Below are 24,276 nucleotides of genomic sequence, written 5' to 3'. Positions count from 1 at the left end.
CATTTCGCCGAATGGATGTACTCTTCGAGTATACAAGGTCTTCTGTTCCGGGATCCCAAGCCGTTAACCGATAGTCAACACAATGGCAAGCCCACCCGTATAGGAAGTTTGTAGCGATTACTCGGAAACGTTCTTGGTGCTTGTTCCCGGCGGAGTGGAACAAGCGTACTCTTCTTAAAAATGCCTTAGGGCGCTACCCCTGTATGTCGGCCAGTGCGGGTCTTTCGACTGTGAACTAAATCAAACGTGCCACGAGTAAGCACAACACTTTGCCTGTAGACGAACCAGGACTTTTGGTCACTACCGCGAACGGTCCCTGCAACCGAAATCGGCTTGTCCAAACTTGATACGGTACTACCCCAATGAGGTTTCCCACAACACAAGAATGAAACTGCCTTCGTCGTACTCGTGTGATTTGTTCACAATCACGCCTAGGGTCACCCTCTTCCGTGCGAACTTAATCAAGGTACGCGACCTTATACACGTATAGTGAGAGGTTCAGTGTTTAGGCACGTATTCTCTTCACCCAGGGGACCGAAGTCGTACCTATAGGGCTAATACCGAGAGCGTTACCCACACCGCCGACGCACCTCCCGAAGGCAGAGTGCGGATCGACTAGACCAGTACACTGTGATCCTCCCCGAGGATCAGTGTTTTGTCTCTCGACGATTCTTGGTCGGACCCTCGCTCAAGTCAGATTTCCAATGGCACAAGCCTTTCACCAAGAGCGAGGGTATCAGCAGCTAAGACGATCACCGGCGTGATCGAAGGGCAGTCTTCTTGGATTGATATGGTACGTTGGCGACTAGGGACTACACCCACAGCTCACACAACGATTGCCAAGACCAAGCTGCAACAGACACGAAGAAGATCCACCAAGTTGAAACGACAGCAGGTAGACGGAGACGAACGACCAAGATGATAACGACAGCAAGTAGACGGCGATAGAACAAAACGAACGACGGCGGCGATGAAAACGGCGGCGGAAACGACAGCAGAAACCAAAACGAGAACGACAGCGGAGACCAAAACGAGACCGACAGCAGAAACAAACACGAAAACGGCAGCAGAAACTGAGAACAAGCACTCACACAGCGGAACAATAACGTTGAACTGGGCCCATAACCTATTGGAAGGTCAGCGGGGCGAAGGGGATTCGACGGACGGTTGATGAGGTGAAGTTGAAGGATTGGGTACCGATTTACTTCGAGTCGCCAACTTCTGGCGCTACTTATACACTTCTGCAATCTTCTACAACTCTACTACCAAAGACTACGACACACATACTACAAATGTATTGGCTCTAACACATGTGCCCGTCTTGCTACTCAGCCAAACTGGCGCTGGCCCAACAAACATAACAGAAAACCACCTTACGAATTACCACTGTCATGACGGAGAAATTAGTAAGGCAGTACAACAAAGCACAGCAAAGCACAAATTCCTGCAAGGACTGTTTACGGCACACACGTTGCCTTATGAATCTGAATCTCTCGTGAGGTCCTGTCCACTGTCAATTACAACAGTGCACATTTTGCCTTACGAATTCAAAACTCCCGCAACGGTACGGTATCTTTTTGTCCTGCTCTACCCGTGCTGCACTCCATGGACGCTGTAAACCTTTGGCACGTGCCAGGCACCCGCCACCAAGGTTCTATACTTTGTCTGTAAGACTGCAGGTGTACTGTACGCGTCCGACAGTGTAATGAGGACATGTGTCCCGGTCATACACGTGTCGGGCGAAGAAAATAAGACATGCTCAGATTGAACGGCACACCGCAACCGTGTACATATTTCACACGTGTACATGTTGAAAACCAAACCTGCTCCTGAAGTACTGTACGGTGCAACCGTGTACAGAAATCACACGTGTACACGTTGAAAATCAAACTTGCTCAGCTCGTCACGCAGAGTGTTTTCGATTTTACACGTGTCATACCTGTCGTTGTGTGTCATGGATATCAGCATGTGGTCGTAGAATTACAACAAAGATACCGTTGCCCGAGTTTTGAATCCGTAAGGCAAAATGTGCACTGTTGTAATTGACAGTGGACAGGACCTCACGAGAGATTCAGATTCATAAGGCAACGTGTGTGTCGTAAACAGTCCTTGCAGGAATTTGTGCTTTGCTGTGCTTTGTTGTACTGCCTTACTAATTTCTCCGTCATGACAGTGGTAATTCGTAAGGTGGTTTTCTGTTATGTTTGTTGGGCCAGCGCCAGTTTGGCTGAGTAGCAAGACGGGCACATGTGTTAGAGCCAATACATTTGTAGTATGTGTGTCGTAGTCTTTGGTAGTAGAGTTGTAGAAGATTGCAGAAGTGTATAAGTAGCGCCAGAAGTTGGCGACTCGAAGTAAATCGGTACCCAATCCTTCAACTTCACCTCATCAACCGTCCGTCGAATCCCCTTCGCCCCGCTGACCTTCCAATAGGTTATGGGCCCAGTTCAACGTTATTGTTCCGCTGTGTGAGTGCTTGTTCTCAGTTTCTGCTGCCGTTTTCGTGTTTGTTTCTGCTGTCGGTCTCGTTTTGGTCTCCGCTGTCGTTCTCGTTTTGGTTTCTGCTGTCGTTTCCGCCGCCGTTTTCATCGCCGCCGTCGTTCGTTTTGTTCTATCGCCGTCTACTTGCTGTCGTTATCATCTTGGTCGTTCGTCTCCGTCTACCTGCTGTCGTTTCAACTTGGTGGATCTTCTTCGTGTCTGTTGCAGCTTGGTCTTGGCAATCGTTGTGTGAGCTGTGGGTGTAGTCCCTAGTCGCCAACGTACCATATCAATCCAAGAAGACTGCCCTTCGATCACGCCGGTGATCGTCTTAGCTGCTGATACCCTCGCTCTTGGTGAAAGGCTTGTGCCATTGGAAATCTGACTTGAGCGAGGGTCCGACCAAGAATCGTCGAGAGACAAAACACTGATCCTCGGGGAGGATCACAGTGTACTGGTCTAGTCGATCCGCACTCTGCCTTCGGGAGGTGCGTCGGCGGTGTGGGTAACGCTCTCGGTATTAGCCCTATAGGTACGACTTCGGTCCCCTGGGTGAAGAGAATACGTGCCTAAACACTGAACCTCTCACTATACGTGTATAAGGTCGCGTACCTTGATTAAGTTCGCACGGAAGAGGGTGACCCTAGGCGTGATTGTGAACAAATCACACGAGTACGACGAAGGCAGTTTCATTCTTGTGTTGTGGGAAACCTCATTGGGGTAGTACCGTATCAAGTTTGGACAAGCCGATTTCGGTTGCAGGGACCGTTCGCGGTAGTGACCAAAAGTCCTGGTTCGTCTACAGGCAAAGTGTTGTGCTTACTCGTGGCACGTTTGATTTAGTTCACAGTCGAAAGACCCGCACTGGCCGACATACAGGGGTAGCGCCCTAAGGCATTTTTAAGAAGAGTACGCTTGTTCCACTCCGCCGGGAACAAGCACCAAGAACGTTTCCGAGTAATCGCTACAAACTTCCTATACGGGTGGGCTTGCCATTGTGTTGACTATCGGTTAACGGCTTGGGATCCCGGAACAGAAGACCTTGTATACTCGAAGAGTACATCCATTCGGCGAAATGGATGACCAAAGCTTTGGATCGGTCAGAATCGAGAAGCTGACCGCATCTAACTTTTACATCTGGAAGCAGAACATCCCGCTACTGCTTGCTCTCCGAGATGTTGATCAATACGTTTTTCATGATATACCGGAGAATGCGACCTCAGATGACCGAAGAAAGTGGATTCGTGGTGACGGAAAAGCAAAGGCAGTCATCGGACTCACGCTTTCTGATGACTACTTGCAACATGTGCGAGGGTGTAGCAGTGCGAAAGAGACATGGGAAGCAATTCTGAATGTGTTTGAGCGTCATACTTTGCTCAACAAACTTGCCGCCCGTCGCGACTTTTACACTGTATCCATGCTCCCATCAGAGAAAGTGCTCGTGTTCATCAATCGTGTGAAGCAACTTGCTGCCAGATTGCAGTCAATGAGTGTTGAGATTGACGATAAAGAAATTGCAATGGCTGTGTTGAATGGCTTGCCTCCACGATTCGATAACCTGATTGTTGCTCTTGACGCACTCGGCAATAAAGATAAAGTGTTTGGACTCGAGTTTGTGAAGAGTCGTCTGCTGCAAGAAGAACAACGAGAAAGCATGAAAACTGCTTCTGCTTCATCACCACATGCACCTGCACTTGTCAATCGTATGCCTATTCGACGCGATATGAAATGTACGAATTGCAACAGACATGGGCATACTGCAGCGCGTTGCTGGGGCAAGGACGTGAATGGGCGCCGACCTGCGCCGCCAGATGGGTTTCGGCTACGCAACACTGCCTTGAAGCCAAGTGCATTCGTTTCTCGAGATGACAATTCTACTGCTGCCTTTGGGGAGAGTGACTTTACTTGCCTGCTTTCGACTTCCACTCTAGAAAAGAGGGCTGCAAACGCAAGGTCATGGCTTGTCGATTCCGGTTGCAGCGCTCACATTACGTTTGATCGCTCTTTGTTCGTTACGTATGAACAGATGCAATCTGGATCAGTCGAGATGGGCACGAAGGCTAGAGCTAATGTCGCTGGTCGAGGCGAGGTAGAATTCATGTTGAACGTCAACGGTGGTCCCCATCTTTGCAAATTGTCAAACGTTTTGCATGTCCCTGATTTCGGATACTCGCTACTGTCTGTTAGCCAAATAGTTTCAAAAGGTTTGCAAGCTTGCAAACCCTTAACGCGGCCGTAACGCGGCATTTCTCATTTTCAAATGACACTAGTGTCATTTGAAAATGAGAAATGCCGCGTTACTGCAGGACCAACTGTAGTTGCCACAGCGAGTCAAGTTGGGGATTTGTACATACTTGACGTCATGAATGAAACCTTTTCTGCTCACGTAGTTATCCTGCAGGCGCTACATGAACGCATGGCCCATGTTAATAGAGGGTTTACGCAAGCGCATTTCTGCAACATATGACTAACATATGACTAAAAAACATTACAGTTAGTCAGATTTCACAAACGGATGTGACAAAAATTCGTGAAATGTGAGTGCATAGTGAAATCGTTTCTGTAACCGTTTCGAACACACGTGTTAGACGTGGTATAAATTTGGCGGGTACCTTCATCACCTTTTATGTAGACCTGAGTTCTAGAGTGACGTTGTAACCACCTTTACTCACATCATGGCGAACGTTATCCACTCTTCACCACCTCTCTCCCCTACCCTCGACCTCACCATCCCCAACACCCCCACCCCTGAGCGCAGCGATGTCAATTGCACGCTTGATCCCTCCCCCCACAAAAAAGGAGGCCGGCGACCAAGGTTTACGCCGGAGGATGACCTCATACTCGCACGTGAAGTATCTGCCGCTAAGGCACACGTTGCCGGTTATGGGGAAATCCAGCAGAGATTCGGCGAGGCGGCGACGCGGGCAAACCTGAACAGGAAACTGTCCCAGACGGTCACTGCCAAGAGCGTCCAGGACCGCTACAAGAAAATCCAAGACCCCTTTGAGCGACGGGACGCTGCGGATAGAAGACTGTCGGGGGTTGGCGGGGAAATCGGAAAGCTCGACGAGCTGCTGGGGATGATGGGAGAAGCGCGAAACGACATGGAAAAGGAGAAAAAGGCGGTGGCGGCTGCTCAAGAAGAGAGAGAGGCCAGGAAAGTAAGAATTGGAAAGGACCTCGTGGCTCGTTCGCTGACGCGTAAGCGCTCCGACAGCGAGGATGGAACCGAAGAAGAAGACCGAGAGGCTAACGGAGAAGAAGAAGGCCAACCGAGCTCTCGAAAGAAGCGCCGACAGTCAGTAGAACGCGCCGGAGGCGCGTTCCAGGCCGATCTGGAAAGCTTTGGCATGGCATTGCGCGATGCCCACATGGCTCGTCTTGCAATAGATAAAGAGCGTCTAGTGCTGGAACGCGAGCGCGTTGAGATGGAACAAATGGAACGCGAGAAGGAGCGCGAACTAAGAAGAGAAGAACGCACCGCGCAACACGAACTCGAACTCGAAAAGTTCAAGGTGATGATGAGTGCCTTCATGCAGACTAAGAAGTAGCTCTACAGTACTTGTCACAAAAACAATAAATTCAGCCCTTTTGCGCCTCCTTTACTAGTAAAAGTGCCGTTTTTGAGCCTCCAAACGCCCTGGCGCTGCTCGAGCAGGCCAACGAGGAGTGAGGACATGTTGAGGACTCGGAAGAGTAGACACTTTATTGTTGTTTGTGGTCGAGGTAGTCTTCCAGGGTGGGAGGTGCGCAGAGGAAGTATCGGGAGATGGAGTTCGGATACACGCAATTTCTGAGATTCGTAAGCAGCATAGCGGCGATATATAGAGCTCCTACAGGCGACTCTCCCGTCTTCATCTTTCTCTTGTAGTCCATAGTCGACCAGTACAGCTTCACTTCCTTGAAATACCACTCCACCGTCACTCTTCCCTTAGACATAGCACCGTTGAATGCGCGTTGGTGAGCGCTTAGGATGGAGCCTTGATACGGTACTTCTAGAAATGGGCGCGGGTTGTATCCGGAGTCCCCATACATGCAGTACTGCTTCCCTCCTACGAACATAACTTGCGGTAAGGACTCATCCACTCCACTCCGGCAGTAGAGCGTCTAGTCATGCTTCCTTCCCTCAATTGGTCCAACAGCATGTAGAACCAATCCATCCGGTGATGTGATGGCTTGGTATTTTAATGCATGCTTGCGCTTGTGACCATTGTACGCTACGTTCTGCACCTCCCTTCTACTCGGCCGAGCAATCGCAATAACTGTACCATCAATGAAGCCTGTGCAGTTGTCTAATGCTTCACATTTATTTTTGATGGCACATGCGTATAGCTCGGTCCTTTCACTAAAGAAGGTAGAATCTATGTCTGAGAGTACTAAATGTTGACGAGCTTCCAAGAAACTTTCCATTCCCTCCCAAATATCTCTGACAGTTGCCCTCCATGCTTCCCGAACAGCATCTCTATGTCGCGCCAGCGTGCAGGTGTGGTCAGACGTCGAAGTAAGACACATGTTACGAGAAGCGGGGAGCATACGTAGCGATTCCTGGTAGTAATGTTCCTTTCCCATGCAATTGCCGTCACCATTCGGATTACATTTTGCTTGCGGAATCTAAAGAGAGAGAGGCAACATGCATCTGCTAAAGCATTGAAGTTAAACGAACAGGAAGAAAGAGAGATGCGGTTAGAACGTTCAGAGAAGCGGAAGAGCTCACTTTGCTCGGACATACAGCGTTTGATACAGTGCATCAAAACAACACTTGTTGAAGAAGGTGAAGGTAGATGACGTCGTGCCATCAATACACGCAAGGCTGGCCTCCATTTCATTGCCCTTGCTGTGGCAAGGGTCACGGAATGGTCGCGCTGACGTCCTCTTGCCATCACTTGGCGGGTGAATGCTATCGATGCTAGTACTCCTATGCAGTTGCTCACGTTCTACTTTGCGTATATGCTCGATTGTACTCATGACCAACCCCCCTAGCTGTAATTTTGGTTTGTGAAATTTTAGTCATATTCGTTACAGAAATCCTTTTGCGTAAACCCTAAAATGTCTCCCAAGATTAATTGCGGAATTTTGTCAGGCGTGAACTCTGAAAATGTAACGCACAAGATTTTTGCATCCACAGCTGCAAACTCCAGGTGCACATTCTGGACAGAGCACAGCGTCTGGTTGCTGTAGATGTACGTACGATATGGCGCACTGACTGCGAAAACAATATCTCAGTTTGCTCCAGCATCCTGTGTGGATACCACTTGCCGGCTCATTTCCGTTGAAGAAGATTTGCATACCATTTTTTTCTGCATACACTCGAACAGAGGCCGCATGGTTCTATCATCGCCCCAATAATTTTACAGTTGCCGCGTTTGTCCTTTTTAAATGGACGAGGAAGAGAAGCGTGCTTTATTTCGAGATTTGAGAGCTCGGTGCGCTGCACTCCCCTCAGCAGAAGCATCTTCTGCTTCCGCGTCAGATGACATCGACTCATCCGCTACAGAGAGCCCACCTGCATCACTGGTTCACCCTCCTGATTTTGTGCCATCAGGCGTGGAGAACGCTTGTGGACCATCAATAGCATCTTCAGACGCCGAGACAATCGAACCTGAAGACTACGAACAGTCGTCGTTCCCGACGAAGCACCAAGCCTCAGCTGCGGTCACAGTATCCAGCGTTGGAGAAATAGAGCCGCCATCTCCATCTTCATCGGCGGAGACAGTGCCCCCTCCATCTCCTGGCACTCTTGCGCGTTACCAGCTGGCATCCGACTCCCCTTTTCCTAGTTCATCGACAGCTGCTGAACCAGCATCTGTGCGGCCAGTGTGTGTCGCGATAGATGATGTCGACATAGATGCGTGGGACGCCCAACAGCGTATCGAAAAAGAACGCAAAGAGGATCAGACTCACTGTCTTGCTGGGTCATATCCAAAGTTGGCTCGGGGTAAATTTAAGTTTGCGGCCGAACTGGTTGAGGGTAGTCAAGCTCAAGACATCTACCTGTCGGACAAAGAAAAGAGGGATGATGGTAGGAACTTTGGTGTTTTGCCGGTTGCGATTTGGAAGTTCTTGAGTTCGTATCAGAGGGATGGGATTACTTTCATGTATCGATTGTTCGAGCGCGGCAGGGGTGGGCTCCTGGCGGATGCAATGGGCTTGGGCAAAACCGTGCAAACAGTATGTTTTTTGGGAGCGGCGTTTTCAATATGGGATCGCCCTAACCGCGAACAGAATGATAACACTTTGGAAGATGCACCGAAGATTTTGGTGGTTGCCCCAGCATCTGTAAGAGAAAATTGGCAGAATGAGTTCGCGACCTGGACACCTTTCCGCACACAATTTTACGACCGGGCTCATGAGCCTAGCATTTCTCGGAAGTTGGGACATGGCGCCGTTGATGTGCTAATAGCAGGGACTCATCTGATATCGAAGTACGTTGGGGGATTTTTTTCTTCTCCGTGTGGAATGAACCGTGCATGGAAGTGGGATGTTGTCATTGTCGACGAGATTCACATCGCAAAGAACAAGAACACAAAGATATACGAGGCGCTAAAAGAGATCCCCCATACGGTTATGTTTGGGCTCACGGGGACAGCAGTACAGAACAGACTGAAGGAGCTCTGGAATGTTATGAGCTTGGTTGTTCCGGAACGGCTATGGCCGGACATGAGGAGCTTTAAAAATGACTATATTGACGTGATCACGAAAGGCACAAAAAAGGATGCGTCCCACTATCTGAAGCAGAGGGCCTCTGAACGTATCACTGTTCTGCGGAAACTTCTCGCTAAGCACATCGTCCGACGACCGAAGAGTATTATTGAATCTCACTTACCGGGCAAGACTGACTATTGCGTGTTAATGCGTATGAACAGGAACGGGTTGCAAGGCTATATGTATCAGCGTTTTCAGAACAGCTACGATGTGAAGCTTTTGCGAGACGCCAGGAGGCCATGTGATTGTGGGAGTATGGAAATATCAAAGGATTGTTGCCACAGATTTCCTTCGACTGAGGAAAATATGCGAGATGCCCCGATTTGGGATATGCATCATAAGGGAAGGGGTCCTTGTGAGCGCTGCCCGAACTGCATTTGCTTGTATCTCCAGCACTATTCTCGGTGTTTGGCTGCACATGCTCTGCTAATCATGCCTGAGGATGATGAGGTTGATCCAGAGAAATCCGCCTTTCGGAGAAGATTATTTAAATATTATCTCGGCAAGTATTGCAACCGAGCTCTAGGTCCACTTTTCAGCCTGGAACAAGATGCTGACGTTTCTTGCAAACTGAACGTTGCGTTGCGGCTGCTGAAGTCTTACGAGGCCTCAGGACACAAGACGATAATATTTTATGAGAGTTTACGCCTTGGATCGATTTTGCAGCGCTGGGCGACCAACAAGGGTCTCATTTTTGAGGTAATTGACGGGAGTGTGCACAAAGACGATCGACAGGGTGCGGTTGATCGCTTCAACAGTAATGCGGTGTGTTCCGTTTTTTTCATCTCCAAGAAAGCCGGGGGGACCGGTCTAAATATTTGCGGTGCAGACAGAGTACTTATATTCGAGCCGTGTTGGAACCCGACGATCGATCTTCAAGCCGGCGACAGAGCACATCGACTTGGTCAAAAGCGAGTGGTTCAGATCATAAGGCTTGCAGTTGAAAATACCATTGAGCACTACGTCTTCAAAACCGCCATATCAAAGTCTCAAGTCAGCAGTGCTATTCTCGATAACACGAAGGAAGAATGGCATGTGAAGGAACATGAGGTTGGGACCATGCAAGCGATGCTTTGCATGGGGAACGTTTTCACCGACAATGAGATGCCTCAGGATGAGTTTCGGGTAGTCGAAGCGGCCCGGTTGTTGGATGACGACGGGAAATTGGCAAAACATATGAGATTGGAAAACGGCTCAAGTGTAGAGAGTTCGGACAACAAAGCAGTGAAAGGGGATGGGCAGGCTCAGGATGAGATTGACGTTTTGGGCGACTCAGTTCTATGTTCACTTGACGTCAACGTTGAAGACATATCCATGGATGTAGATGACAGTTTTATCAGCGCGACGGATCGGGTCGCTCCGCAATTCGAGAGTTCCCAGATGGAAACTGACATTGTGCTCCAGGAAGGCGGTGCCAGCAACAAGATTGTTATGGAGTCAACTAGTGCTCGAAAACGAAAGCGCCAAGTCATGGGGCTTGAAAGAACGCGGAGAACGTCTGGTATTAATCCAGATGGCGCAGAGGGTGTGAACTTCGATGATACCTCGTGGAGCGAAATTCCACCTTCACCCTCAAGGGAGACATGCGATGGTGAGCAGCTGCGCGGACGATCTCACAGGTGCAGTTCATCTAGCTTTAGGAACCCAAAGGTCGTTGTGGACAAGCAGCCACCTGTTAATACGCGGAAGCGTCGGGCCCCACCATCTTTACCGCCTATGGCAAGACAGAAACGAACAAAAATCAAAGACAAAACGAGTGACATACCTGCGGCGCCGAAACCGCCAAAGCCGAGATCCGCATTCTCTGCTCGAGCCAGAATAAGGCGATGACGATTACTTTGTCGTTAACTAAAACAGCAATCGAATATTTAAGAAACACGGCTATATCCCATGCTGCTGCACGGGCGTGGTATCTGCCGTAAAGCAGCTCAATAGGTGTTCCATTCATGGAGAGTTTGTATACTGGGCTCAGAGTAAGAATTCTCTGCAACTCGGTAGAGGTACAAAGAGATTCCCGTTGGCACTCTGGGACGAGGGGCATTTGAAGCGTAAAGCTGCCAACTGCTCTAATGTTAGAATAAAACGAACTCTTTGAAAGATGGGAGTCGGGCCTTTCTACATCATTAATACGTCGGAACTGATGGATCAATCTTCCTGGCATATGCGTCAATACCTCCGATGAGATTTCGGACCTTTGTAAAACCTTGCTGTGAGAGGAAGAAACAGAAGTTGGCAGAACGAATTCCATGATGACACATGACAATGGTCTCTTTGTTCTTATCCAGGTGCAGTTCTCCCTTTTCAAATTTATCGGCCCACTTCCCATATTCCCCCATGGGAAGGTGCATGAAACCCTTCAAACTCGCAATTTCCAGCTCATTTGCCTCGCGACAATCGATCCGCTGAACATCGTCAGTGCTGCCAGTGTTGCCAGTGGCTTTCTCACCAAATCTTTCATCATACTCTACTATGGTGATTGGCCTTTCTGCCAAGCCGTGCTCTTCGACTCGAATTAGATGCCATCCAAACTCACTCTTGACTTTGAGAATTGAGCCCGGTGGGTTCTCAAATGCGGCCGTTTCAAACTCTTTCACCATTGTGTTCCTCCGAAACCAGCCGAGGTCGCCACCTCGACCTTTCGATGTACATGTACTAACAAGTCCAGCGAGCTCTGCAAAGCTTCCTTTCCCGTCATCGATTTGCTTCTTGACGGCGTCAAGCATGTCCTCTGTTTCGACGAGAATGTGACGCGCGCGAACCATTGTAGGTTGTTTCATGTCCTCCGTGCGTGGTGGTCCCGACATCATTCGCGGCGACAGTGAACGGGAGCGCCGGGCGCAGACGTAGGTTCCGGTATAGCCCCTTCCAGACAGAGCGGACGCGACATTCCGCAGGGCAAAAGGCCCGGCAAAGCCCAGCACCATTTGGTCAGTTGGGCTCTTCGATTGCGGTCGATTGAGAACACTTATGCGATGCTCTGATGGTCTCTTCTGCGTGTGTACTGCCTGAGACTCTGCACTGCTCTCTAGAGCTTAAACGCAAGGGTGGAAAAAGAAGGTGTACTAATGTGTACCTGTGGGATGAAAGGGCTTCTTACATGGCAGAGGAGATCAAAACCGACCGCAAACATCCGAAGCTGTTTAGTCGAAATCTTTGGACAAGAATTCACCATCCAGTTTGGATCATCTCTGCAGCAAAAACAAAAACAAAAAAACGCAAAAATCTGGCCATTTAAGATTTTCTCACTTCGGTAGCAACGACGAACTGCTATAAAGCCTTTACCTTTCATGCATCAGAAAACCCGAACGCGCTCGTTGACTGATCCTTCCAGCACTCTGCACTTAAAACTGCAGGTGGCAGCTCGAGGAGAGAATCTATAGAGGTGCCAGCCCGTTGTCTGCGCCTCCAGTGCCTCCAGTGCCGATATCCACTTCGGATTGTGTATTTTACTCAAAGATTGTGCCCTCGTTTCAGTAGACATGTTGCTTGTCGGCAATTTTTGTCTTGTCCTGCATCCTTTACACACGATAAGGCAGGAAGTACCGAGAGTATGTCGGCACCAATGGAGAATTGCGAACATGCCGCGTTTTATGAACCTAGACTAGCCGGGAATGTGCTTGTGAGCAGCGTTGCAAGCCTGCTGTGGGCAGTTTCACTTTTGAGACCTGTGCACGAGCATGCCAATGCCGTGCAACCAACACAACATCGTAGACGCTCGCCAGGCGCTGCAGGGGGTGGGGAGAGCCTCTGCGAAGTTCCTTTCCTACGAATAGATCTTTGTTGTAGCTGCAGGTCATGAACGCAAGGCGCATCACAATGTTGCAAAGCGGGATACGTGTGATGTTAAAATTTTGTGCATGTCGTTGCTCGTGTAACGCCACACCAGCCGTGGCGGCAATGAAGCCAGAAGCGGCTGGTGAGCTGACTCGGGCTACTTCCTGACGGATTATTCTTGCGCATGCCTATGGCCACCGGGCAGTCCTCGGGATAAGGATCCCTCCACCTCGGGCCGCAAATCGCGGCCCGAGAGCTCGGCGATGAAGGACAGCAGAGGATGTGCGCATGTTTACGCTGTGTCGTCGAATGGTCGTCCTGTTGGCATGCATTGGAATGCAAGGCGCACGCGACGGCGAGCGGGTGCAGGATCGAAATGCATGCCTGACGACGCGCACGTCTCGGCGAGGGGAGCGCTGGTAGGGGCAAGGTATTAGTTGAGGATCGCTCCAGCGCAGTGCCTTTCAAGTCGAAAAGGTCGAGGCATGGAGCCCCCTTGGCAAGGGCACCAAAGTGTCGACGACGGCCACGTCTGTTGATAAAATGGATATTAAATTAGGCCACCACAATCCTGGAACACTGGGAACTCAAAAGCAAAGAAACCAAAATTAGAATTACAGTTGAGACCGTAAGGAGTCCTACGGTCTCAACTGTAATTCTAGTTTTGGTCCTACGGTAGGAGTCCTACGGTCCTACCGTAGGACCGTACGCTAGAGTATACAGTGAACCCCCGCTAAATGCATCCCCCAAAGTGCATATCCTCGGTAGTGCATGACCTCTCTAGATTTCCTCGATCGGGAGAGCCGGGAGAGCATCACATTTAACTAAATTTAAGATTATGCACTCCCCGCTATATGCATATATGCATGATGCATTTTCGAGACTTGTTTGTTACGAAAGTTGAGAGCTACCTCCGAAGGTACCGTTCGCTAAAATCGCTTTTGTCTTCATGTAAAACTTTACCCTTCGACTACCCTTGCAAGGGTAAAAACTGCAAGTTCGACGGGTGTCCCTAAACTTTCAGTGCGAACTGTAGCTGTACAGTGTGCAGTGTAGACATATACATGTACGCGTGCTGCGTCGTGTCCTACACAGACACGTGTATCTTTCCGCGAGAGGGCCTTTCCTGGTACAGTAGAATGCTTGCCGCAGTCCCCCACACACAAGCTTCGCCTTGGGTGCCGCTACTTACCGTCTCCGTCAAGAGCGACATCGTCAGTTGCCGTTCCCAGGAGGAGAATGCGTCTCATTGCAAAGAAGCGACAACAAACTTTACATAATCCCATCGCGTAAATATCACATCAAGCACAAACCCCATCGACAAATCGTACCTAAACAATACGTTGATACCTCCTTCTTGCCGGCCCGCTTTCCAAAACCTCCTTCAAACTCACGAGGAACGCCCCAAACTCCGTCACAATAATCACTGTCCATTTGAACCAATTCCACGCCGGTCTCAGCTGCGCAACAACATCCCTCCTCCTATCTGTGTCATTAAAGGGCATCGCCACCCTCTTCGCCTCCTCCTCATTCGTGCGATACTCTCTCCACGCCCCATCACCCCTAGACAGCACCCTCGCCTCCACCACCGCCTTCACCAAAAAGTTCACAGGCAGCTTCTCCACCGCCACGCGAATCCGTTTGCGACACACCGGGCACGCCGGCCGTCTCTCATGTGCAAAGAGCGCAAACAAGCACGTCGTGCACAGCGTATGTCCGCACGGCGCCACTCGCGGAAGAACCAGCTCGGATAGACATACGGGGCAGTCAAGCGAGGCAGGCGTGGTGCACTGAGCAGTGGGCGACGATGCCGCCGCAGGAGGAGGCACGGCAAGGTTTGCGAGCTGCTCGCGCCGCAGACGACGCCGCGTGCGCACTTGCCCGATGGTGGCACCCAGCGCAAACAGTCCGAAGGACGCGGCGGCGGTGAGCAGGTTGCCGTGCTTCCCCATGGTGCGCACGTTGCAGCAAGCGGAGGGTGGCGATGATGGGCAGGGGGCCGTGGGAGGATGGCTACGTCACGATGATGCTCAAATTGCTTTTGGTGACTGCGCTTTTCGTTGTTTCTTTGGAGGCAGAGATGATTGGCTGTATCCCGCCTGTCTTGAGCGGACACTTGGATACAAATGCATATGCAATTGCAGGGAACATTCAAAATACATTTTATCAAAGGTAATTATCAAATTACTGCACCTGGACACGAGAGCGGTTCTAGGCCAGCGATGCATCGGATCCAGGACCGACGCTCTCGTCAGCCTTGAATCCTAGCATGTTCTTTACCTGCTGACGTGCGTGGTGATCGCTTCGGCCCTGTTTCGGTTTCCTCAGCTGCTGAGGTCAGCGCCATGGCGATCCTCATCTCCCGTCCCCTTTCCCTCTTCCTCATCCTCCCCACAACACTTCGACTCCGGAGTCTCCAAGCCTTTCTCCCCGCTCTCCACGGCTCGCTTCCCGCCCAACTATACTCATGCCTTATACCCCTCCCCCTCTTTCTTCTCTCCACCTATCTACCCCCCATCATCCTTCTTCCACTTCTACCCTTCCTCCCGACAGCCAAAGCCGCAGCCCTCCCGCTGGTTGAACTCTGTCTCCTTGCGGCTGTTGCTGGTCTCGGCGTAGGTCGCCATCGCGTTCCGGCCATCGCCGTCGCCATACCTATCTTTTATGCGCCGCCACCGATCATCGCAAATCCCTTCATCACTTTTCTCTCCCAATACGCCTCTTCTATTGTCATTTCTCTTGTAGCATGTATCGTCGCCACACGCTCTTTCGCAGTAGCAGAGTTTCGTGAACGCTTTCTCGCCCGCCGTCCCCCCGCTCCACCGAGAGCTAAGAGTACGCGACGAAGACAGTCCTCGGCATTCTCGTCTTTGCTTCGAAAAGTCTTTCTGTACACCCCTACCCATTTCTTCACCCTCTTACTTTTTACTGCTGTTTTCAGTTTTTCAGAGCAAGCCCTAGTGCCTTCCGGCATCGCCCTTGCCGAGCGTCTGCACCCTCGTCGCATGCCTACAAACTACTCAATTCTCGCCCAAGAACGCGGCCCCACCGGATTAATTTCAGTCGTCCAGCTCAAAGGGCAGTATCGTCTTCTCACCGCAGATATGTCCGTCCTCGGCGGACGTCACACCCGCCCTGGGTTTGCGCAAGATACCGTCTTTGCCCAATTTTATGTGCACGAGGCTGTGCGATTGACGAAGCGACCAGGGGAGTCTCCCACCGAGAAAGGCGGGAAGAATGGGAACGCGCTGTGTCTGGGGTTGGGGGTCGGTATAGTTGCAGATGCTTTTCATAGGCTGGGTTCTAGTGTCGTCGCGGTAGAGATCGACCCTGTTGTTGCAAGATACGCGAAACTCTACTTCGGAATGAGTGCGCCGAATGTGACGGAGGCGGATGCTGTGGAATTCCTGGAGCAGGCCAATTCAACCAGAGAAAGATACGACTACATTGTCCATGATGTGTTCACAGGGGGCGCTGTACCGGCTGAGCTTTTCAGCATGGATACATGGCGAGCAACACGAGACGTGATGATGGAGGATGGCGTGCTCGCAGTCAATTTCGTTGGTGCAATCGATAACCCGCCGACAACACCAGCCACGGCCGCTGTCGCTTTAGTCTACGACAGGCTGAAGAAAGTGTTCGGTCATGTAAGGGTCTTTTCCGATGGCCATGATACTCGAACACACAACCTTGTCTTTTTTGCGTCGCCCGTGCCCGAACGTCTTACATTTAGGGATTATGTTGAAGCGGATCTCATGGGTTCGGGTATTCGGAAGCAGACACTGGATACATTCCAGCGTTATGAAGTGAGTAGAGATGCACTAGGACCGGGGGTGGCGGACCTTGAGGGGAGCGATTACATCTTATACATGGGGCAGTGGGATACTTGCAGAATACATTTGCAACTGATGACGACCATTCATCCTAGAGAATTGTGGCCTGCTCTGTATATAAACGAACAGCTTGGCTGAGAGAGCCAGATGCTGCTGTGGGCCTTTACGCATCGCTGTCTGACTGAAGCAGCGCTTAGGCCGCAGATAAGCATTTCATAGGCAAATACTGTAATACGCCACCCCCACTTGTAGATCCTTCCAAAGTCATCCCAGAGTACAAGACGGCGACAGCTACGCGCCTCTTTTAAGTTTGAAACATAGGTCTTGTCATGTTACACCTGAGCCTTGTGTGTAGACTTGTGAGGAGTACCCGGTTTGTTTGATGTCTGACCCAGGCCGTTTCAAACGTAGGATATTGGAGCTCAGTCCCTTGCTTGTTCTATCTTAAGTATGTGTAATGATAGAATGAAGTATTTCCATGACTGGCGTGGCCCTTCTCGAAATAATACTCAAATCCGTAAGTTTCAAATTTTTTTTGTAGGGGTGGTTGCAGCCATTACTGAAGTGTGTTGCCGTGCTCTTTGCAGCTAGATAACAAAATGCTCCACGCATGGGCCACAGTAAGTGAGCTCATAAACATATCTACAGCAGCCATCTGAAAATGATAAAGACATTTTTCAACACTCGTCAAGTGTCTTGACTTTAAGCAATGTTCATTTGCCATACAAAAGCTCACGAATTTCCGTCGGCGCGCGGAAAGGTTTTTGAGAGAATTGGTCACGCTTGCAGCGTCGGATAACTGGTGCATGAAGCGGAAAACCATGACGATGACTAATGTCTCTTTGTTTGGCAGTGGTTCACCAAGCTAGCTAGCTCTCGAAAAGCGGGACGAGGAGCCGCGATTTCGAGCAAGGGTTTGTTCTCTCAGATCCTTCATTCTTTTCCAAATTTAACAGCAGTAGCAGATATATGCACTGCTGGCATCATTGTATCATACCTTGGGGGCGGCAATACAGCAAAGCGAGGAGTGCTGGCAAGATGGCACCGCCGGTGCCATGACCCGGTCCCTTCCTACTGAACGACTTAGTGGCGACCCATACACGTGATACAACGTCGTCATCATCATGCGGTCGGTTTGAGAAGCATCTTTCACCACTTTTGCCATCCCGCTTTCTTTGCTCGCCGACTGAGCAATGCCGACCGTTTCCGTTTCGCGCGATCGTCTCTTCGAGTTGTTGGGCAAGACATACACGAGGGACGAGTTCGACGAGCTATGCTTTGAGTTCGGCTTAGAGCTTGATGATGTCGTCAGCGAGAAGCCTGCAATCGGTTCCCGTGCCATGTCTGCAGGCGTTGAGGTCTCTGAGGTGGTCAATTACAAGATCGAAGTCCCGGCAAACCGCTATGATCTTCTTTGCCTGGAGGGTCTTGCTCAAGCACTCCGAGTCTTCTTGAAGCTCGACCCAGCGCTGCCCAAGTACCGAATTGAAGGTAGCCCCTCGTTGCGCTTTGAGGTCAAACAGGAAGTTGCTGAAGTCCGACCGTATGTGTACTGCGCAGTGTTGCGAGATATGAACATGACTGAGGCTGTGTACCAGAGCTTGATTGAGTTGCAGGAAAAGCTCCATCAGAACATTTGTAGGCGACGCACTTTGGTCGCCATTGGTACCCATGATCTCGATACCATCGAAGGGCCGTTCACATATGAAGCTCTTCCGCCGAAAGAGATCAAGTTTGTTCCGCTCTCAAAGGAAGAGGAGTACGACGCCGAAGCACTAATGGAACTGTATGAAGAGGATCCGCAGCTCAAAAAATACCTCGGAATCATTCGTGATTGTCCGAGGTACCCTGTCATACACGACAAGAAGCGTACCGTCCTTTCCATGCCGCCCATCATTAACGGCGATCATTCCAAGATCACGTTGAACACGAGAAATATGCTCATTGAGTGCACTGCCACAGACAAGACGAAGGCGAGCATTGTGCTAAATACCCTTATCGCGATGTTTTCACGCTATTGCGAAAAGCCGTACACTTGCGAATCGGTGCAAGTTGACTACGCTGGTGCGGCCACCATGATCACGCCGGACTTTTCTACTCCGCAAGTTACTGCGGACATCAGCTACATCAACAAGTCCATTGGGGTGGAGTTGCAAGCCAGTGAAATGGTGTCCATGCTGGGGCGAATGCAGCTTCCCGCGTCGATTGTTGACGACAAGACAATTGGTGTAAATGTCCCAATTATCAGGTCTGATGTCCTTCACGCGGCTGACATTATGTGTGACGTGGCCGTAGGGTACGGTTTCAACAACGTGCCGGAACGCGTTCCGGAGACTTCGACTGTCGGAAAGCAACAACCGCTCAATCATTTGGCAGACCTCGTCAGACGCGAGGGTCTCGCTCAGCAGGGATACACAGAGATATTGACATGGGTCACAGTGTCCAACGCGGAAAATTTCGGATTGCTGCGACGAACGGATGATGGTACAGTGGCGGTTAAGATTGGAAATCCAAAAACTCTCGAGTTTGAGGAGTGCAGAACATCTCTTCTCCCAGGCCTTCTCAAGACGCTCCGTGAGAATAGAAAGTCCAAGGTACCAATCAAACTATTCGAGGTAGGCGATGTAGTGTTGAAGGATGACAACGCCGAGGTACTGGCCTCCAATCGGAGAAAAGTTGCAGCGATCTACTGTGCAACTGCTGCCGGTTTCGAGGTGATACAGGGGTTGTTAGAGAGTGTGATGAATACCTTGGGAGTGAGAAGGGGGAATGGCATAGAGAAAGGGACATGGTCTATCGATGCCGCATCGTGCACAGATGGCGCTTTCTTTGAAGGTCGAAGGGCTCACATTTTCTTTGAAGGAAAGAGCATTGGAGCACTGGGATGGGTACACCCCGAAGTTCTCAGTAATTTTTCATTGAGCTATCCATGCTCAGCGATGGAGTTCGATCTTGAAACCTTTCTGTAAATATCAGGAAGGCTGTCGTATAGTATCAGTGTTGAGGGTGGCTTTAGGTGAGATTCGAAAAGGAGTGACTGTCTTCGCTCCCTAGCGGTCGTCTCTGTGGGAAGGCTTGTGCAAAGGATAAAGAGGTTTCCGATAATTGAGATATGGACAAGATTCTAGAGGCCTCGCCTCGTTTGGTTTGTTCAACGCATCGCCATCTCGAACCCTGGATACGGTTCCAAGATGCTTCCCATGGCCTGTACTGTACGTCGGGGTAAGAACAAAACAGAAACGAAACACTCTGATGGAATGGACAAGTACAGAATTTGATTGGCTCGACACTCTAGAGATTTACACTCTCGGAAATATATTACTTAACAAAGTGGCGACGTGCGCATGGTGATACTCCTCGTCGACGATGGATACTGCGCTCGAGCTGGATATGGCGCACACTTTTTGCGAGAGGCCGGAGGCAAGAGGGAAACGTGTAAACCCAAATGCAGCCAAGGGGCACGCACACCACCGGCTGCTGGGCTTTGGTGTAAACTTGACCTGAAGAATTACGCGACTGTTTTCGGAACATGCTATAAAAACAATGCATATGATGTCGCCATTGTATTCTCAGCCTCTCATTGTAGACACGAGGCGACAGGGAAGCAAACGTTCACCCCGACTGGAATCGTCCAAAATAAATAGCAAGGCAGATGAAGGCAGGTGAGAGCCAGAACAGCAATAGCCAGAACAGCAATAGCCAGAACAGCAAGAGACAGAACAGCAATACCTTTGGTTCATCATGTCTTACACTCGATTACATAGCCGCAAATTGCCGGGTGTCCTTTGTGTGCGGTTGTGGATTAGTGGGCGGCATGGTTGAATTGATTTGCTTTCGAAGTGCTCGCACTTGCAAGGTTATCTGGATGACGCAGATCATAGTGGCGATCAACATAATCAATGCCAAAATTTCAAACGTAAAGACCCAGCGCCATGGATGTTTTTGGATGTAACCAACTAAGGTAACAACGTTACCGCAGATGAGCAAGAGGCAACCGCATGCGATGGAGACTGCAGCGATGAGAATGGTTTTCAGTTGAGCAGGGGTGGGATTGGAAAGCATGGGGTCATCGGAGTCTCGACCCTTGCGCCAATAGTACATCAAAGGAGTGGCGCCGAGAAGAAAGAGGGGAATCGAGACGCCGAGACAGATGTCTTGGACGAGGCGAAGGGGGGTGGAAGAAAATTTTTCATGCTTGGCAACAGTAAAGATGAAAGGGACTAGAGCGAAGCCGAGAAGGATGAGGGCGCTTATGGCTAAATCGCGCAGCTTTGCCCGATGCAATTCTGCAACCATGATGCGTGGCACGAGCGATAACGTGCACGCCTGTGTGTGTGTGTGTGTGTGTGAGTGTGTGTGTGTGTGTGTGTGTGTTTGTGCGTCTGCGTGTGGGAGGTGTGTGGTGAGCGCGGATATGGTAATGAAGGCGGGGCGGGCGAGAGCGGACGGCGGTGCGATGGGGCGGACGGGAGAGGGTGTGTGATGAAAATTTCGCAGAGAGTGGGGCGTCAGTTGTCGGTGAGGGGTTGATGACGACTCTGTGTTGGCGGGATGGGAGAGGTGCGGGAATGAGATGGGAGAGTTGAGGAAAGGGGCGTGGAGAGAGGGAGGCGATGTACAACTCTGAACTTGTATGTAAGGGTTGCATGAATGCAAATCAGTTGAGGGCCCCAGTTGAGGGTCCCAGTTGAGGGCGCTGTAAGGGGGCGAGTGTGGTTAGGGCTGTTTCGATGGGGCTTTTTGAGTACGAAGGGTACAACCTGCGTGGACGCCTCCTGTCCAGCAATCAAAATGAAAATGTTTATTTATTTTTACTTATTTATTTTTCAGCAGAACAGTGCAGAACGGTGCTGGAGAACGCCCTTTTGGCCGTTTTGGTTCTTTTCGACTGAATTTAGGCGATTTAAGGGGATGACTGGTGAAACTTTCACTGAAAGTTTCACCAGTCATCCCCTTAAACTTTAAGGCTTGATCAATGGCCTTTCACCGCGCGTGAAAGGCCATTGATCAAGATTTCTCTTGAGGGCCTTTCTACCCTTCCCCAAAAGGGAATTAATGGACATATTTCGCGGTGGCCATCCGCCTGTCCATACTACACGTCCTGTAAACGTTTTGCGGGTATCAATCTTCTCCTCACTGTATACCCTCTCACAATAGGTCTCCTAACCAAAGACCGCTTTTCTCCCCAAAGACAGAGCACCACCCAAAAGATCGATATTCTCCGTAAATCACTTTGCAAAAACATCGCCACCAAGTCATTCAGTGCGCATCGATAGACTTTGTAAACATGGTTGTGCACTGTAGTCAACCACATAACTGATAAATATTTACGAATTCACCTAACCACTACGTCATATACCATCAGGGTCGCGATCAGGAACGCCACCCGCCCTGAACTGAATGTTCATGCGCCTTCTTCGCTTCTCGCGATATTTTTCTTGTACGAGTTTCCTCCTCCTTGCCTGGTTCTCAGCTAGCCTAAACCACCGCGTCCTTATTTGCCCATAAACCTGCCCATCCTCTTGCCGTAACGGATTCCACCTAATATGGAAATTGGTAAGTCCCAAGCACAATTTGAAAATTGGATCATACGATTTTTCGTTCCACTTCCATTTAGACCCCATGACGTTCCAAATTCCACACAGCCTGCCAAAAAAAATTTCGACAATAATTCTGTCACTTGAAATAAGACGATTTCGCTTGACATCCGTAGGAGGCATTACAGCATGCGGCGGCTTTTTAGTTGGATGAATTACACGGCAGAATTCTAAAGCTCCTTGGTATCCCTTGTCACATAAGACAGCCCAGCTTTCCGGATATTTGCCCACATACGGCCCATCGTCATCCCACTCCTTCTCCTCCCCTTTCTTCTGCAGCTGCTTGTCGTGAAAATACTGCATCCTCTGAAAAAGAGTCAGATCGGAGACTGACCCGGGCTCATGCTCGCTACAGCCAATGGCCATTCCATTCGGAAGCACGGAGACTTCCATTTTATAGCCATATTGTTTATGCTTTCCACTATAGTACTTTTTGCCCTCCTGCATGCTACCACTTGGACGGTAGCTTGGCTGGAAAGTCACATCTGTAGCATACCGAGCCACAGGGAAATGCCTAAACAAACGCCCAACATCCGACACAGCCGTCATTGTCCACTTGGTCGCGTGATGCTCAACATATTGCTCGTAAACAGGTAGCCACAGCAGGTCTACGAATTTCATAATCAGTTTTTCAAAAGACGGACCCTTCAATCCGAACATTTTCGCAAGAAAATCCCACTGTCCTCCGTGTTTTACGACACACAATGTCATAAAAAGTACGTCCTTGCCGCTATGGATTGACTTCCTACCCTGTCCCGCGTTATAGCCCTGAGATATGACACCCTGAAATCCAGACCATATTCCCAAAAACTGTGTAGGGTCGAAGTTCGTCATCTCGAGTATAGCGGCAGAACCTCCCTGCTCGTAAAATCTATCGAAGATGGGCGCATCCAAGTCATCGTTTTCATCGGAGTCGAATGGATCGCTGTCATCTTCGAACTGTCGAAGCTCGTTGCGGCGGTCCACGGCCGCATCTGCGAGCAATTGCAGTGCTGTGGCAGCTTGAGCTTGGCTGACATTTGTCATGGTTGGAACGAGAGGTGTGTCAGGGGGTGATGGAACGAAGGGTGTGGGGGGTTGAGGGAGGGAGCGAGAGTTCGGATCAAGGGGAGGGTCGAGGTTATCGTGAGATAAGAGGAAGTTGGAATGGGGGATGTGAGGGGAAGGATTGTCGGAGGACCTGGCCGCAGTCCCGATTTCAGTCTTATGCACAATCATTGAGTGGTTTGGAAATAAGGCGGGCTTTTTTGTAATAGTTTACCCGCCTCGTTTCTGACTTGATCAGCACTGTACAGCCACGTATGTGGTCATGGTAGAATATTGTGACAAATTGTTGGCATTCTCGACTTTTACTGCTGTAATCTGCAATGAATTCGTTGTTTACAGAATCTGCGCTGTGTTCTGGCAATGTATTGGCTCTTTCAGCAGTACCCTTCTAACTGTGATAAAGGTCTAATGTCTAGGTGAAATGGACAGAAAACGCTCAAAAATGTCGAGGAACGCCATTCAATGAAGCTTTCTAGACAGATCATTTTACAAGATACTGGTTAATTAAGGACAAAGATTCGACCACTCGCTGCGCTCTTCAGTAAGCCTGCGACTATCTCCATAGCCACTTTCCGCGAGAATGATCCCCGCTGTCTCTTTGAAACGCCCTTTCGCTTCACGCCCAATCTTTGTTGGGTGTTTGCAGCCTTTTTCGCCTTCGCTATCGCCCTTTGATTCGCTTTCTGCTTGCAAGCTTCAGCTTTACGAGCAAGCTCATCCGTTTGTTCTTGCTTGCGCTTAGAACGGGCAAGGTCTTTCTTGCGCTTCTCAGCCTGAGCTGCCTCCTTCCTCCGATACTTAGCCACGGACGCCGCCGTTTTTGACGCAACTTTTCCTGTTCA

The 24,276-nt window shown here is 50.0% G+C and overlaps 10 protein-coding genes; 5 read left to right on the top strand and 5 right to left on the bottom strand.

Annotated features, from left to right (window-relative positions):
* The first annotated feature begins 7,857 nt into the window (after positions 1-7,857).
* CHC_T00003430001 (hypothetical protein) lies at positions 7,858-11,013 on the top strand. The gene has a single exon (XM_005715139.1). The coding sequence runs from the start codon at positions 7,858-7,860 to the stop codon at positions 11,011-11,013; it is 3,156 nt and encodes a 1,051-aa protein (XP_005715196.1).
* A 19-nt stretch (positions 11,014-11,032) lies between these two features.
* CHC_T00003429001 (hypothetical protein) lies at positions 11,033-12,107 on the bottom strand. XM_005715138.1 is given in 2 exon segments: positions 11,033-11,306; positions 11,307-12,107. The coding sequence occupies 1 exon segment, from the start codon at positions 12,105-12,107 to the stop codon at positions 11,307-11,309; it is 801 nt and encodes a 266-aa protein (XP_005715195.1). The 3' UTR covers positions 11,033-11,306.
* A 101-nt stretch (positions 12,108-12,208) lies between these two features.
* Positions 12,209-12,472, bottom strand: CHC_T00003428001 (hypothetical protein). Its single transcript, XM_005715137.1, has one exon. The coding sequence runs from the start codon at positions 12,470-12,472 to the stop codon at positions 12,209-12,211; it is 264 nt and encodes an 87-aa protein (XP_005715194.1).
* Positions 12,473-12,475: 3 nt separating this feature from the next.
* CHC_T00003427001 (hypothetical protein) lies at positions 12,476-12,763 on the bottom strand. Its single transcript, XM_005715136.1, has one exon. The coding sequence runs from the start codon at positions 12,761-12,763 to the stop codon at positions 12,476-12,478; it is 288 nt and encodes a 95-aa protein (XP_005715193.1).
* A 16-nt stretch (positions 12,764-12,779) lies between these two features.
* On the bottom strand, positions 12,780-12,995 carry CHC_T00003426001 (hypothetical protein). Its single transcript, XM_005715135.1, has one exon. The coding sequence runs from the start codon at positions 12,993-12,995 to the stop codon at positions 12,780-12,782; it is 216 nt and encodes a 71-aa protein (XP_005715192.1).
* A 225-nt stretch (positions 12,996-13,220) lies between these two features.
* On the top strand, positions 13,221-13,394 carry CHC_T00003425001 (hypothetical protein). Its single transcript, XM_005715134.1, has one exon. The coding sequence runs from the start codon at positions 13,221-13,223 to the stop codon at positions 13,392-13,394; it is 174 nt and encodes a 57-aa protein (XP_005715191.1).
* Positions 13,395-14,206: 812 nt separating this feature from the next.
* On the bottom strand, positions 14,207-14,462 carry CHC_T00003424001 (hypothetical protein). XM_005715133.1 is given in 2 exon segments: positions 14,207-14,288; positions 14,289-14,462. The coding sequence occupies 1 exon segment, from the start codon at positions 14,460-14,462 to the stop codon at positions 14,289-14,291; it is 174 nt and encodes a 57-aa protein (XP_005715190.1). The 3' UTR covers positions 14,207-14,288.
* Positions 14,463-15,302: 840 nt separating this feature from the next.
* Positions 15,303-16,949, top strand: CHC_T00003423001 (hypothetical protein). XM_005715132.1 is given in 2 exon segments: positions 15,303-16,928; positions 16,929-16,949. 1 exon segment carries the CDS (start codon positions 15,303-15,305, stop codon positions 16,926-16,928), a length of 1,626 nt encoding a protein of 541 aa, XP_005715189.1. The 3' UTR covers positions 16,929-16,949.
* A 1,034-nt stretch (positions 16,950-17,983) lies between these two features.
* CHC_T00003422001 (hypothetical protein) lies at positions 17,984-19,896 on the top strand. XM_005715131.1 is given in 2 exon segments: positions 17,984-19,759; positions 19,760-19,896. 1 exon segment carries the CDS (start codon positions 17,984-17,986, stop codon positions 19,757-19,759), a length of 1,776 nt encoding a protein of 591 aa, XP_005715188.1. The 3' UTR covers positions 19,760-19,896.
* Positions 19,897-20,442: 546 nt separating this feature from the next.
* Positions 20,443-20,742, top strand: CHC_T00003421001 (hypothetical protein). Its single transcript, XM_005715130.1, has one exon. It carries the CDS (start codon positions 20,443-20,445, stop codon positions 20,740-20,742), a length of 300 nt encoding a protein of 99 aa, XP_005715187.1.
* The last annotated feature ends 3,534 nt before the right edge of the window (positions 20,743-24,276 follow it).

The sequence above is a fragment of the Chondrus crispus genome, genomic scaffold (genome assembly GCF_000350225.1).
Source record: "Chondrus crispus Stackhouse genomic scaffold, scaffold_19, whole genome shotgun sequence".
Taxonomy (NCBI): Eukaryota; Rhodophyta; class Florideophyceae; order Gigartinales; family Gigartinaceae; genus Chondrus; species Chondrus crispus.
Note: the sequence above shows the minus strand (reverse complement) of the source record. Positions and strands in the feature narration are given on the sequence as shown.

What these genes read in the sequence shown, in the direction of transcription:
- CHC_T00003430001 (XM_005715139.1), top strand. Translation starts at nt 7,858, where the DNA reads ATGGACGAGGAAGAGAAGCGTGCTTTATTTCGAGATTTGAGAGCTCGG.
- CHC_T00003429001 (XM_005715138.1), bottom strand. Translation starts at nt 12,107, where the DNA reads ATGGTGCTGGGCTTTGCCGGGCCTTTTGCCCTGCGGAATGTCGCGTCC.
- CHC_T00003428001 (XM_005715137.1), bottom strand. Translation starts at nt 12,472, where the DNA reads ATGAAAGGTAAAGGCTTTATAGCAGTTCGTCGTTGCTACCGAAGTGAG.
- CHC_T00003427001 (XM_005715136.1), bottom strand. Translation starts at nt 12,763, where the DNA reads ATGTTCGCAATTCTCCATTGGTGCCGACATACTCTCGGTACTTCCTGC.
- CHC_T00003426001 (XM_005715135.1), bottom strand. Translation starts at nt 12,995, where the DNA reads ATGCGCCTTGCGTTCATGACCTGCAGCTACAACAAAGATCTATTCGTA.
- CHC_T00003425001 (XM_005715134.1), top strand. Translation starts at nt 13,221, where the DNA reads ATGAAGGACAGCAGAGGATGTGCGCATGTTTACGCTGTGTCGTCGAAT.
- CHC_T00003424001 (XM_005715133.1), bottom strand. Translation starts at nt 14,462, where the DNA reads ATGCCCTTTAATGACACAGATAGGAGGAGGGATGTTGTTGCGCAGCTG.
- CHC_T00003423001 (XM_005715132.1), top strand. Translation starts at nt 15,303, where the DNA reads ATGGCGATCCTCATCTCCCGTCCCCTTTCCCTCTTCCTCATCCTCCCC.
- CHC_T00003422001 (XM_005715131.1), top strand. Translation starts at nt 17,984, where the DNA reads ATGCCGACCGTTTCCGTTTCGCGCGATCGTCTCTTCGAGTTGTTGGGC.
- CHC_T00003421001 (XM_005715130.1), top strand. Translation starts at nt 20,443, where the DNA reads ATGAAGGCAGGTGAGAGCCAGAACAGCAATAGCCAGAACAGCAATAGC.